Source organism: Rhinoderma darwinii, chromosome 3 (assembly GCF_050947455.1).
Source record: "Rhinoderma darwinii isolate aRhiDar2 chromosome 3, aRhiDar2.hap1, whole genome shotgun sequence".
Classification (NCBI taxonomy): Eukaryota; Metazoa; Chordata; class Amphibia; order Anura; family Rhinodermatidae; genus Rhinoderma; species Rhinoderma darwinii.
This window is the reverse complement of record NC_134689.1, coordinates 9,123,285-9,137,360: the sequence shown is the minus strand read 5'-3', so window position 1 is coordinate 9,137,360 and position 14,076 is coordinate 9,123,285. Positions and strand designations below refer to the sequence as shown.

Here is a 14,076-nt window from a genome sequence, read left to right as displayed (position 1 = left end):
TTGAAGTGCGGTTTTTGTCCTCGAGGCGACAAAATACGGGAAAAAAAACGCACTATGTGAATACCCAATGCCGTTCCTCCCTCTGGAACCGATGGAAGAATGCCAGCACTTTAAGAAGAAGTTGGATACTGGCTAAATTTAAATTTTTTTAAACATTCCGATAGTTCAGAAATTCCAATAATCTGGCACTTCCATGTTCCAAACTCGCTGGATTATCCGAATTTAACTTTTTTAATTCCAGTTTGTTTTTGGGGCTAATGCCCAAATTTACCAAGACTATAGGATTGACCTGGCGCTCGCATTCAGCGCAGACTTCCGTATAAAATCGATTCTCGTCACATTTTCATAGATAAATAGAAATTTTATTGAACTTTTAACCAACAGATCTGCTCAGCAGCGCAAATCTAACACCAAGAGGTCGCGAATTCTCCCAGACGTCACAAAAAAAATGATATTCTATCCAGCGCTTTCTTAGTTATGGTTTTTGGATAAGCTGAGTGACTAATGCAACATCTTACCCAGCTTTCCCAGACACCTGAATGGTAAATCTACCTAGTTACGTTGTGATACAAACTTCTCTCCCTTATCGCAACACAACTAGGTATAATTGCCATTCAGTTGTCTGGGAAAGTAGAGCAAGAACCCTCATGGGGGTTATAATACTGGCTACATTGGTTGCCACCCAGCTTTCCTAAAAGCCCGAATGGCAAATCTTCCCAGGTATATCCTGATATACTTTCGTGTCTCGATGCAAAACTAGGCATCAATTCCATTCAGCAGTCTGGGAAAGAAGAGTAGCAATCCCTATAGGGGCTGTAATAGCGGCCATATTGGTTGCCACCCAGCTTTCCCAGAAACTGATATGACCAAGAAAGTAATGGATAGAATTTTAAAGTGCTATTTAGGAGTTTTGATTGTTTTTTGTGGGCCGCGATGAACGAACGTAACAAATATCCAACATCAAACAAATCGACGCTTTTCTATACGTTTTTCCTGTTTTATAAATATTTCCCTTAAAACGTTTCCATCTTTGCACATAAATATAAACTTTTCACTTTTAATGAATAAAACTCGAAACTCTGTCATATAAATAAGTATAAATTACGCACAGACGACGACGGCCGCCGCCGCGAAATCTGCCCCCCCAACCCTTTAATATCAAATATGTCGCCTCTCAATAATGGCGACCAAAATAACTGTAAAAGACGTTGTGCTGCCGAGACACGATAGATGGACTTGGCGCTATCTTTCAAAGGCGGGGTAAAAAAACAAAACACAAAAAAAAACTGCGGCAAGATGGCCGCCTCTTTCACGCCAAATCTATATAATGTGAACGGAGCCAACAGACCATTACCGATGCCATAAAGTGACCCCTCCCCCCAATGACCACAACTTGCCAGTGACCTCTTTACAAAAGGGGCGTATCTGATGGATAGTCCGAGGTCATGTGACCAGATTACGCTCTATTTGGCGACGACTTTTACAAGACGACTACGTGACGCGGCTTTTTTGCGTTCACTTTAGGGCCGTTATTTTCAATCTTCGTTAGTTCCAAATCCTTGAATCTTCTGCGAAACGTCTTCGTTATTTCTGCTTCTAGGAAAGTTGGGTAACGACCAATATGGTTTCTTCCATGGAGGTTGTCACCCAGCTTTCCCAGAATCCTGGACAGCAAATCTGACACGATATTCAGCAATTTAGGAGGATGTGTCACTACGTAACTAAGCAGACTTGCCATTCAGGATTCTGGAAAAGTTGGGTGACCACCAATGTGGCTGCCTTTTATCTCCGACAAAGGTTGTGACCCAACTTTTCCAAAACCCAGAATGGGAAGTCGGCTTTGTTACGCAGTGACACATATTCCTGCTCCTATATTTCTGAATATCTTGGTCAGATTTACTGTCCAGGATTCAGGGAAAGCTGGGTGACAACCAATTTGGTTTCTTCCATGGACGTGGTCACCCAGCTTTTCCTGAATCCTGGACAGTAAATCTGACCAAGATATTCAGAAATATAGAATGTGTCATTGCGGCACTAAACAGACTTTCCTTTCAGGGTTTTGGCAAAGTTGGGCCACGGCCTCTGTCGGAGATAGAGAAAACCAATATGGATGCTTTTTTCTGGAAAAGATGGGTGACAATCGATATGGCTGCCTTTGTCGCCGACAGAGGTTGTGACCCAACTTTTCTAAAACCCTGAATGACAAGTCTGCTTTGTTACGCAGCGGCACATCCTCCTGCTCCGATATTGCTGAATATATTGCCAGATTTGCAGTCCAGGATTCTGGGAAAGCTGGGTGACAACCTCTGTGGAAAAAAGAATATTGGTTGTCACCCAGCTTGCCCAGATAGAAATATAACTAGGAATGCGGAGGCCTCAAGGGCTTCTATTTACTGGAGATTTTGTATGGGGGGCGAGGAGGGTCAATAAAGGTTCATTATACAATCTCCTGAGGGGCCTCTTCGGCAAAATCAGCCATCCAGGTGTAATAAATAGAGTCCTACATCATGGCGGATCGCCGCTCCTCAGAGGTCGTCCTCGTCATCGTCGAAGGTTTCTGTACATCTCAGAAGGACCGTCTCGTAGTCGCACGGTGGGACAGACGCCTTAAGAATAGAGAAGACGTGTTATATTCCTATGTACATCAGTACGATGGACTCTCCATGGTATACGGACTCCTGACACTGAATTAGAAAGTCCCACCTGCTGTAAGTAATGCTGGTCACCCAGAAAAGAAGACAGGCAACCTTAAAGAGGACCGGTCCCCTCCCCTGACACGTCTGTTTTACTTATTTCTTGTATTCCCCCGTGAAATAACGATTCTGTAACATCTTTTCTTAGAACTGTGTGCTGTCCCTCAGTTATTCCTCCTAGAAATGTATGAATAAATTGACAACTGGGTGCTGCCATTTCCCTTGTCAAAGGGGCGTGTCCCTGCACAGTCTCACTCTGTCAGCACTGATTGGACAATGTCAGTCTGTGTAGGGACACGCCCCCAACTGGTTACACCCAGTTGTCAATTTAGTCAAACATTTCCATGAGGAATAACAGAGGAACGGCACAACGTAGAGTTCTAAGAAAATATGTTCCAGAATTCTTAGTTCATGGGGAATAGTATTATTTACTAAAACAGGAATGTCAGGAGCGGTGACGGCACCCCCGTGCTGGCAGCTCAGTGTGACAGGCAGCAAAGCCGGTGGACATGAAGACAGCGAGCAGAAGTAATCTATAAAGGAAGGTCTTGTAGGTTTCCTCTCCTGGATCCAGATATATGAAAATCTGCACTGTATGAACAAGGCCTTATACGGCGATGTGGCTGGGATGTACTTTGTGGCCTGTAGTACTGTTGGGGAGGCATTTTGTGCTGCAATGTGTTATTTACACTGCTGGGAGATATTTAACGCTGTAGTGTGGCATTAATTAGTTGTTCAGTCTTGTAAATAAAGTATAAGGAACAGTTCTGAAACTTTCTAATATACTTGGTATTTTAATTCCTCCCTATTTTGCCCATTTTTGCTTGTGAAACATTCACTGTTTATATACAGAGGCTGAAAAATCTGTCCCGACTGAGTCCTGCTCACACAGCAGAAATGTGGTATTGTCCCAGCTCATCCGGAGTCCAGATATACCAGAGCTGCCGCTATGTTTAGCTCAAACCCCTTTTACTTGCAATGTAACAAACTGAAGCTTTGTGAGCAGGATTAGGTTGAGATGTGTTTTTAGCTTCTGGGTGAACTGACCGCAATCAGAGATCTTGAAAATGCTGAGGAATTCAAACACAAAGTATATTAGAAAGTTTGGGGTATTCCCATCTAATACATTTATGGCCGATCCATGAGGTTTTTAATTTTTGCATAACATATCGCTTTGTGGTTATTCCTTTTCTCTTTTTGGTGGTTATATTTACGGGATATGCCATCCATGTGTGATAGATGCGGGTGCCCCTATCTGGAGAACATGGGGGTGCCTTGACCCACCTGGTGAGACAGTCGCCGACATCCAGGCAGAGAATGAAAGGAGAGGTGGCCGCGTATTCTGTGGATTTGCTATAACCCTTTAAAGGGAAACTGTCAGCAAGTAGAGAGTACGGAGAGAACCGCATCACCATTCCTGTGGTCAGGGTCGTGCAGGTTCCAGGAGCGAAAAATCTTTGTTTTAATGACCCAAGTGCTGCGGTTGCAAGTGCCACAACGACAGCCCCTTCTTGTGCAGTTCTTAACTGAACGCTCGCCAGCCTCTCCCCTTTGAGCGACGGCTCTAACGTCCAATCGGGTGAACCCTAGAGCTGTCACTCAAAGCATAGGGAGCGCTTACCATCGTGACATTAAAACCTAGAATTCTCAGTTAAGCAACCTGCATGACAGTGACCACAGGTCCTCAATAAAGTACCTGAGGTGACAGGCTTGGACACTTTCTAATGAAATTTCTAAATTGCCTTAAGTTGCTGTGTTCTGACAGTCAACAGAAACTTACTTGGGTGGCGGGGGAGTATTTGGCTTTCAAGAAATCTGAAATGTGTTGGTGAAGCTGCTTCTCTCCTTCGGGACTCCCCCATGGGCAGCTTTCATATATGGGACTTCTGCAAAGCAAGACATTACCGTACACTGAGTTACAGTCTGTACTATAGTCAAGAGCTGCATTCACAATTCTGCAGCCTTCAGAGCTGAAATCTCCCAGCATGCCCTGCTTGTTTAGTGTCTGCACAGAGCTTATTCCAGTGATTTGCATTCTAGAAATTGTCATCTCTACACCAGGGACTATACAGTCTTCTGACGTAGGAAAAGTAACTACCCCCCCATCCTTTGGACAACCCCTTTTTGATGGACAGTAGATCACAGGGGGTCCTTATCTACAAAATGCGGCCATTATAATTAAGGGAACGACTTGGCAAAGCACAGATTTTTCCTGATATGTTAAAAATAACCTACATCATACAAATGACCATTTGTGCAGTCCATAGATGCCAGTGGTCCTTTAAAGTTCCTCTTTGCAGCTTCTCCTTTGTCTAATAGAAGGAGAATCCTGATGTAAGGACCCCCATCTGAATGTGCACTAATAGGACATATGAAAAAGGGATGTCTGAGGCGGAGATGAAAGAGAACAGCTCATACACTCATAGGTAATCAGTTCTGATGCAGCTCTCGGTGTGATTGGAGTATAAGATATAGGCCGGTTTGGGACCGGTGTGTATTACAGCTGCAAATCCTGGCCTGACAGCGTCTGTTAACCAGAACTAACAATGACATAGGTCCCTCATGTCCCAAAGTCGGGCCGGGATTTGTGGCCGTAATAGGCAAACACACACTTGTATGACGCTGGTGTGAAACCGGACAAACTACAACTCATGATCATCAAAATGCAGAGATTGCAAAGTCGCTTGACATTCAGTGTCCATACAAACCACACTTCAATAAGCAAAAATCATATTTCTCCATTTCGGCCGAGACGTAGAGTCTTACCCCGGACTGGACGTCGTGGGGTTCGCGCTGCGATCTAGAAATCCAGCTGCCAAATCAAATGCATCGTCAAGAAGAATCTAAAGACACAAAAACAAAGCGTCACAAGGGTTAACAACCACTGACGCTTACAGTCCGGCCAGGGGGTGAAGGCCTGACCCCCCTATTGCAGGCACTATATGGGAGAGGTGGGCGCGCGGTGAAGACTATGGGAGACATGGAGACAGCCGAGCCCTCTCCACGCTCATCCTGACCCCCTCTCATCCGCTTCTCAGATAAATAGGATCAGTGAACGGCCATCAGGGTGGTAGAGACCCCCTGAGTCCACCACGGGATGGAGGCTCCAGGGCACGTGCCCATCGTGCCCTCCCAATAATCCGGCCCTGATTGCAGATCCTACAGGCGCTCACCTCAAATCTATATAACTGAATGATTGGACACAAATTCTTCTAGGATTCTGGGAAAGCGGAGTAACGATCCCGGTAGAAGATGTCACTACAGCCATGTCGGTGGTCACTCAGCTTTCCCAGGCGCAGATACAACTAAGGCTAAAAAAAACCTGTCCTGTGGGGTTCCTTAGTGTATCAGAGCTCTCTCCTGTAACAAGCCATGCACCTATGTGAGCAAGACATGATCAGGATGGGTTTCCAGCCTCTGTATGTCAACAAGAATGTTTCCATTCACTGACAGCAAGCATAACTCTTGAAAATGAGGAATTGGAACACAAAGTATATTAGAATGTTGAAAAACTTTTCATTCTACTACAAAAAAAACTTTCGGATTGTTGCTACTTCTTGGGTCTTCGCCACTTACATCTTCAGGAGTGGAAGACAGAAATGAGCTGCTGGCCTCCTGACTCTCCGCTCCACTATCTCTTACGCCCCCGTTGGTACAGCCTGTGTCTGACGGGTAGGAGAAAGAGCATGTAGCAGTGTTCTTGACTTGAGAGAAGGACTTCTGGTAAATGTTGGTTTTCCCATCCTGGAGAAGCTCTTGCCACAGGCCGGAGATGGCTTTGGACACCACGGGATATGTGATCTGCCCCGGAGACACCACTCTGTTCTCGATTAACATATCCACCGTCTGCTTGTAGAAGCGCAGGTACCTGCAGGGAAGAGGGAACTAGTTATTATCCTTATTCATATGCATGGGACATGTTTATAAATCCCTATAGATGTATGTGTGGTTTTATAGTCCAGAGCTGAATTCACAATTCAGCTAGGTGTTATTGGAAACAGTCAGCAAGCTAGCCGTCAAACATACTCTACCAGCTTAACTAAGCTCCTATAAGGTAAAGGGGACAGTTAATCTTTCCTAAATGAGATGACTGTACAGGGTCTGGTGTAAAGATGACACTATCTAGAATGCAAATCACCAGAGTAAGCTCTGTGAAGACACTGAACAAGCAGGGAATGCTGGTGGATTTTAGCTCTGAAGCATGAAGAATAGTGAGTGCAGCTCTGGAGTGTAATACAGGATGTAGCTCAGGATCAGTACAGGATAAGTTATGTGATGTATGTACACAGTGACTCCACCAGCAGAATAGTGAGTGCAGCTCCAGAGTATAATGCAGGATGTAACTCAGGATCAGTACAGGATAAGTAATGTAATGTATGTACACAGTGACTCCACCAGCAGAATAGTGAGTGCAGCTCAGGAGTATAATACAGGATGTAACTCAGGATCAGTACAAGATAAGTAATGTAATGTATGTACACAGTGACTCCACCAGCAGAATAGTGAGTGCAGCTCTGGAGTATAATACAGGATGTAACTCAGGATCAGCACAAGATAAGTAATGTAATGTATGTACACAGTGACTCCACCAGCAGAATAGTGACTGCAGCTCTGGAGTATAATACAGGATGTAACTCAGGATCAGTACAGGATAAGTAATGTAATGTATGTACACAGTGACTCCACCAGCAGAATAGTGAGTGCAGCTCTGGAGTATAATACAGGATGTAACTCAGGATCAGTACAGGATGAGTAATGTAATGTATGTACACAGTGACTCCACCAGCAGAATAGTGAGTGCAGCTCAGGAGTATAATACAGGATGTAACTCAGGATCAGTACAGGATAAGTAATGTAATGTATGTACACAGTGACTCCACCAGCAGAATAGTGAGTGCAGCTCAGGAGTATAATACAGGATGTAACTCAGGATCAGTACAGGATAAGTAATGTATGTACACAGTGACTCCACCAGCAGAATAGTGATTGCAGCTCTGGAGTATAATGCAGGATGTAACTCAGGATCAGTACAGGATAAGTAATGTAATGTATGTACACATATACACAGTGATTCCACCAGCAGAATAGTGATTGCAGCTCAGGAGTATAATACAGGATGTAACTCAGGATCAGTACAGGATAAGTAATGTAATGTATGTACACAGTGACTCCACCAGCAGAATAGTGAGTGCAGCTCTGGAGTATAATACAGGATATAACTCAGGATCAGTACAGGATAAGTAATGTAATGTATGTACACAGTGACTCCACCAGCAGAATAGTGAGTGCAGCTCTGGAGTATAATACAGGATGTAACTCAGGATCAGTACAGGATCAGTAATGTAATGTATGTACACAGTGACGCCACCAGCAGAATAGTGAGTGCAGCTCTGGAGTATAATACAGGATGTAACTCAGGATCAGTACAGGATAAGTAATGTAATGTATGTACACAGTGACTCCACCAGCAGAATAGTGAGTGCAGCTCTGCAGTATAATACAGGATGTAACTCAGGATCAGTACAGGATATGTAATGTAATGTATGTACACAGTGACTCCACCAGCAGAATAGTGAGTACAGCTCTGGAGTATAATACAGGATACAACTCAGGATCAGTGCAGGATAAGTAATGTAATGTATGTACACAGTGACTCCACCAGCAGAATAGTGAGTACAGCTCTGGAGTATAATACAGGATGTAACTCAGGATCACTACAGGATAAGTAATGTAATGTATGTACACAGTGACTCCACCAGCAGAATAGTGAGTACAGCTCTGGAGTATAATACAGGATGTAACTCAGGATCACTACAGGATAAGTAATGTAATGTATGTACACAGTGACTCCACCAGCAGAATAGTGAGTGCAGCTCTGGAGTATAATACAGATACTGGCATCCATGTTCTACGATTTGCTCATTATATTCTACAATATTTACCGTTCAAATTCCACTAGATCTGGTGAGGATAAGGCGTCTGTGGAGTTTTCAATCTTTAATTCTTCAGCCGATTCTTCTAGGTCTCTCTTAATTTCCGGATGCAGGTACAAGAGCACAGGGTCCGTCTCATCTTTCCCCACAGGTTCAGCAGGAGAGTCGCTAACAAGTAGAAAGACGTCGTATTATTTGACCACTGTTAAAAAATACTTAAAGGGATTGTCCCCCATGACACCCTCCGGCCGCATCTGTCTTATTAGGGCTTAGAATGGTAATGTAGATACTTTCACGCTCAGGATCCCCCTTTTTTAGTCAGACCAGAGAGTCACTACAATATGCGGAGCACCCCTTTAAATAAGCAATCGTATCCATTGCACCTACCCCTGATCGTTACTGATCATCTGTAAATATTCCTCCTTGATGTCCTCCAGGCTACAGGAGCCGTCGTCCTCCATGAGAGTGTGACCTTCGGGACAACGCGTGGACATTATAGCGTTTCGTTAATGGGCCTATATATATATATTGATACGTATCATTCATTATATAGACGCGCTCACCTTTCATTTTTAACAGGGAGTCCAGAGTGTTCTCCAGCTGCAGGATGTAGTGTTTCGTCTGCTGCAGAACCTGTTTCTGGAATATAAGGGGTATCGTTAAGCCGACGCCACAGTTTGGGGACGCGAAACGCACAATATTACCAGGATGCGTTTCGATTCACTGAACCGGTCCCTGCTTGAGTCACCGTCCATATGAAGGGAATGAGAAAAGTTGGTCCCTATTCACACGACCGTAAAAAAACTCTGTATTTGCGGACCGCGATACGGTGCGCAATTACAGACCCGCCCGGTTCTATTGGCCGCGGACATCTTTCCGTATCGCTACGGATAGGTGTCCGTGCCGTAGAACCGTGCCGGGAATTATGGAGCATGTCCTACTTTTCGGATTTTACAGGCCGTGTGGGAGGACGGCACAAAAATCCGGCCCGCGGGCATCGGCGACTGGCCGTGCCCACAATCGCGGACCATAATTACGGGCACGACCGTGTGCATAAGGCCTAATGTAGTGTGATTATTGTCAATTTCACCAAAGTCGCTGCCTCGAACATTACAGAATGTATTTGTATTAATGCGTCAGCGTGGGAATAAAGTTGTCAGCCTAAACCCTGCCGCTCCGCTGTGACTCGTAAATATAATCATATATCAACTTGTTGTATAGGAGCTACTACCCCCATCCTCCGCACTTTAGAAGATGATGTATTGTATATGGGGCCCCCTGTGTTAGATTTTTTTTTACGGAGCATGTGATTTAAACCCCATTCGCTTGCATTGGATGCAGATTTTGTGGTCACAACCCCCAATAACCCTCAGCCCACCCCCACGGCAGTTCATTTGTGACCCTACCCTTGTGGCTTGTGTATCAGGCTCAGGAAATACGGTTTGCCGCAGTTGCTGGATGAGCTGTGAGACGGATGAGATCTTCGGAGTTCTCGCTTTCCGCTTCCTCGCTGTTTTTTTGGCGCCGTCCTGTCTGTTTCTTTTTTTGCTGCTGCCTTCACCAGCTGCGTCCATTCAGACTGCGGACACGCTTCATGTGTGTCTGTATTAAATGTTAATATATATCACATGGTTTTGCGTATAGTCACCTATACCAGGCCTCTAATTCTACCTGAGGGGCGGGGCATGACACAGTGAAACAGTGTCATGCTCCTCCCCTTCAGGTCCTGCCCAGTGGCCCTTTAAAAACTGGTCAAAGTCGCATCCTTGTTACTATATGACAATGTTTCCATCCGTGGTCTTTGTGGGTCTCAAATCAACTAAAATGTGGACGGTTAATTAATGATAGCTGAACCGCCAAGGCCACACAGGTCCTTAGACTTCTCTTAGGGACTGAGTTGAGGAGTTTTAGTATGGGAAACTGATAACACTTCAGGTCCCTACTTTAGTTATCAAAAGTGTGCTTCCCCTTTAAGGGTAGTTCAATAAATGTTCCCCTTTAACGGAGTGAACTTATCATTAATACTACTGAATGTCAATGTAGACATAGATAAAGGCACTTACATGACAACCTGACATACAACATGTGACATACGAAGCTGTACATACATGTAACATGACAAGCGCAGCACCACACACAACAGAACTTACAGCGCTAGGACCTGCCCGCTAGACCGGAGCGTGAGATTCGCAAATAAACCTGCGGAATTCCACCTACAGCTGACGTCATCACCAGCGACCAATCACGCTAAGCTCCGGCTCCGGGGAGCAACACACTGACCAGTCAGTAAGGAGGAGAACCAATCGCGGCGCGCGCTGAACAGCCAATCAAATGAGTGGAAGATGTAAACAATGTATCAATTACTGCGGAGGGCAAAAGGGCAGGATTCTAGAGGAAAATAAAGGCGGGAGAATGTTGGGGCGCCGCTGAATACGTGATGTACACGTGACTGGACTAACACACTCTATATAAAGTCTATGTATGAAATAAACAGCCTACCGAATAATGAAATAAAATACTAGGTACCCCCTACAGAGACATATGGATTCCTCCATACCAATGCCCCTTAAGGGACAGCCATTGCCCCAAAAATGCCAACTAAAGTGTTCCCATAAGTGTCAGCTGGGACCCCATAAGTACCAGTCACAACACCCCCATAACCGTCAGGCACAAAGGGGGGAATTTATCTATCACTACTGATGTACAAAAGTCGCAAATTTTCACTCACACCAAATTTGCGCCAAAATTTGTGACTTTTCTCGTCTTGCCACTTTTGAAAAGTGGGGTGGGGCCACCTCAGTTCCAACAGATTTATTAATTCTAACGCCAAAGCATCGTGGATATGCTGTCCTGACTAGGACAGAGCAACATGCGTCAAATTTATTAAGAGGAGTGCGTCTAATAAATTTGGCGCATTTTATTCTGACGTAGTCTTATTTAAGACTGGCAGATGAAACGGCAGTCTTAATAAATCCCCTCCCCCATTGACCCGGAATTTGGTCACATTTAGCTTAGTGGATATACCCATTGAAACGGTAATTGTGGTGCCACTTGAATTAAACGGCACGCAGCGGTATAGCTGTAGGGGGTGCAGAGATTGTAGTCTCCGCTAGGCTTTGGTGCCTGAGGGGAGCCCCTCTGCCTGATATGAAGACACCAGTATTATAAATGGCGCACGGTTGTTGGGATGCCCTGTTATATATTTTGCATTGGGGCCCAGGAGCTTCAAGCTACGCCTGATAACGGCCCCCATTTCTCCACAGCCTCATTTCTCCATTAACACCCTCCCGACCCAGCCATTTTTATTTTTCCTCTCTCTGCCCTCGAAAAGCCGTAACTTTTTTTTTTATTTTCCTGTCAACATTGTCGTCAAGGGCTTTTTTTTTTTTTTCTACTGGGACGATTCGTAGTTTTTACTGCCACCATTTAATATACTGGGAAACTTTTTTTTGTGGGGTGGAATGGAATAAAACAGTGATTCCACCATTGTTTTCAGGATTTCATTTTTACGGCGTTCACTGTGAGGTAAAAACGTTAACCTGCAGGTCAATACGATTACGGTGATACCAAATTTATAAAAAAAATTTTTTACGTTTTACTACTTTTACAAAATTTTACAAAAACGTTGTTAAAAAAAAAAAAAAAGCAAAACGTTTTTTGTCGCCATATTCTGAGAGCCATAACTTTTTTATTTTTCTGTCGATGGAGGGGTATGAGGGCTTGTTTTTTGCGGGGCGAGCTGACGTTTTTATTGATATATAATTCAGGAAAGGAGACAAAATAACACGGCCCCCATAGTGTAATCCGTATATATAGAGATGTGTCCGGTAGAGGTATATAGTAATACTATATGCTGGATGGGCACAATACCGTTTGTTAGCGTATGTCAACCGATATATATCCGCGGCTGCACCGCCTGCTGTCTGATCCCGTCTATATTGTCCGTAAGATAATAGCAAAAAAGAAATAAATAACAGGCACTAGGGCGCTAAAACCGCGGGACAGTGGAGGAGAGATGTCAGGTCACCGGATACGTCACCGATTGTCAGGCAGTAGTTACATAAATAAATGCAGGATTGAAATTATAAATCATAAATGACATAAATTAGCTAACGGGTAAAACGTGGCAGCAAAATTATGATGACGATACGAACACGCCCGCAGACAATGCCCAGTGAGCAGCTGAAGAGGCATCGCTGGGACCGGGGCGGTCGGCGACCATTTATATTAACGTTTGAAAGAGACCAAGCGGTCAACTAGTTATAGGGGAGCAAAGATAACGCGCCGTGTGTTATAAGTAACTCATCTTACTATCATAATATTATATAATATAATACTACGTAATGTAACATGTAATATAATATAGTATAATATCATATAACATTATTATATGGTCTAATATAACATACTATAGTATAATGTAACATGTAATATAACATACTATAGTATAATGTAACATGTAATATGACATACTATAGTATAATGTAACATGTAATATAACATAATATAACATAGTATAATGTAATATAACAAAATATACTAAGGAGGTAAAGAACTGGATCCAGCGCTAGAATTTGGTGCGTCTGTTAAAAACGGGAAACTTCTTCTAAGTTCTATTTTCATAAGGTTTAAAGGCAGTGAAATTTAGTAAGAACGGGTTTAGTCCAGAGTACAAAGGATGATTGGCAAAATAGGCAGTAGCCTTAGTCATGGCTACAATAACAAAATATACTATAATGTAACATGTAATATCAGACAATATAATATTAGACAATATAATATAACATAGTATAATATAACATAATATAGTATAATGTAACCTGTAATATAACATAGTATAATATAACATAATATAGTATAATATAACCTGTAATCAAATATAGTTTAATATAATATAACATAATTTAGTATCATGTAACCTGTAATATAATATAATAGAGTATAATATAACATAATATAGTATAATGTAACATAATATAGTATAATATAACATAATATAGTATAATATAACATAATAGAATATAATATAACATAATAGAATATAATATAACATAATATAACATAATATAGTATAATGTAACCTGTAATATTTCATAATAGAGTATAATGTAATATAACATAATAGAGTATAATATAACATAATATAGTATAATGTAACCTGTAATATTTCATAATAGAGTATAATGTAATATAACATAACAGAGTATAATATAACATAATAGAGTATAATATAACATAATATAGTATAATGTAACCTGTAATATAACATAATAGAGTATAATATAACATAATATAGTATAATGTAATATAACATAATATAGTATAATGTAACCTGTAATATAACATAATAGAATATAATATAACATAATATAGTATAATGTAACCTGTAATATAACATAATAGAATATAATATAACATAATATAGTATAATGTAACCTGTAATATAACAT

The 14,076-nt window shown here is 42.4% G+C and overlaps 1 protein-coding gene across 2 annotated transcripts; it reads right to left on the bottom strand.

Moving 5' to 3' along the window:
• Positions 1–340: 340 nt before the first annotated feature.
• STRA8 (stimulated by retinoic acid 8) lies at positions 341–10,881 on the bottom strand. 2 transcript variants are annotated; one of them, XM_075855843.1, is made up of 9 exons: positions 10,777–10,881; positions 10,033–10,228; positions 9,190–9,259; positions 9,014–9,098; positions 8,636–8,794; positions 6,270–6,561; positions 5,460–5,536; positions 4,474–4,579; positions 341–2,606 (listed from the first exon to the last, which is right to left on the bottom strand). In XM_075855843.1, the coding sequence occupies exons 2-9, from the start codon at positions 10,198–10,200 to the stop codon at positions 2,526–2,528; spliced, it is 1,038 nt and encodes a 345-aa protein (XP_075711958.1). In that variant the 5' UTR covers positions 10,201–10,228; positions 10,777–10,881; the 3' UTR covers positions 341–2,525. The 2 variants fall into 2 exon arrangements, with proteins under 2 accessions (XP_075711958.1, XP_075711957.1); XM_075855842.1 differs by having other exon boundaries at positions 9,190–9,265; positions 10,777–10,880.
• Between the last annotated feature and the right edge of the window lie 3,195 nt (positions 10,882–14,076).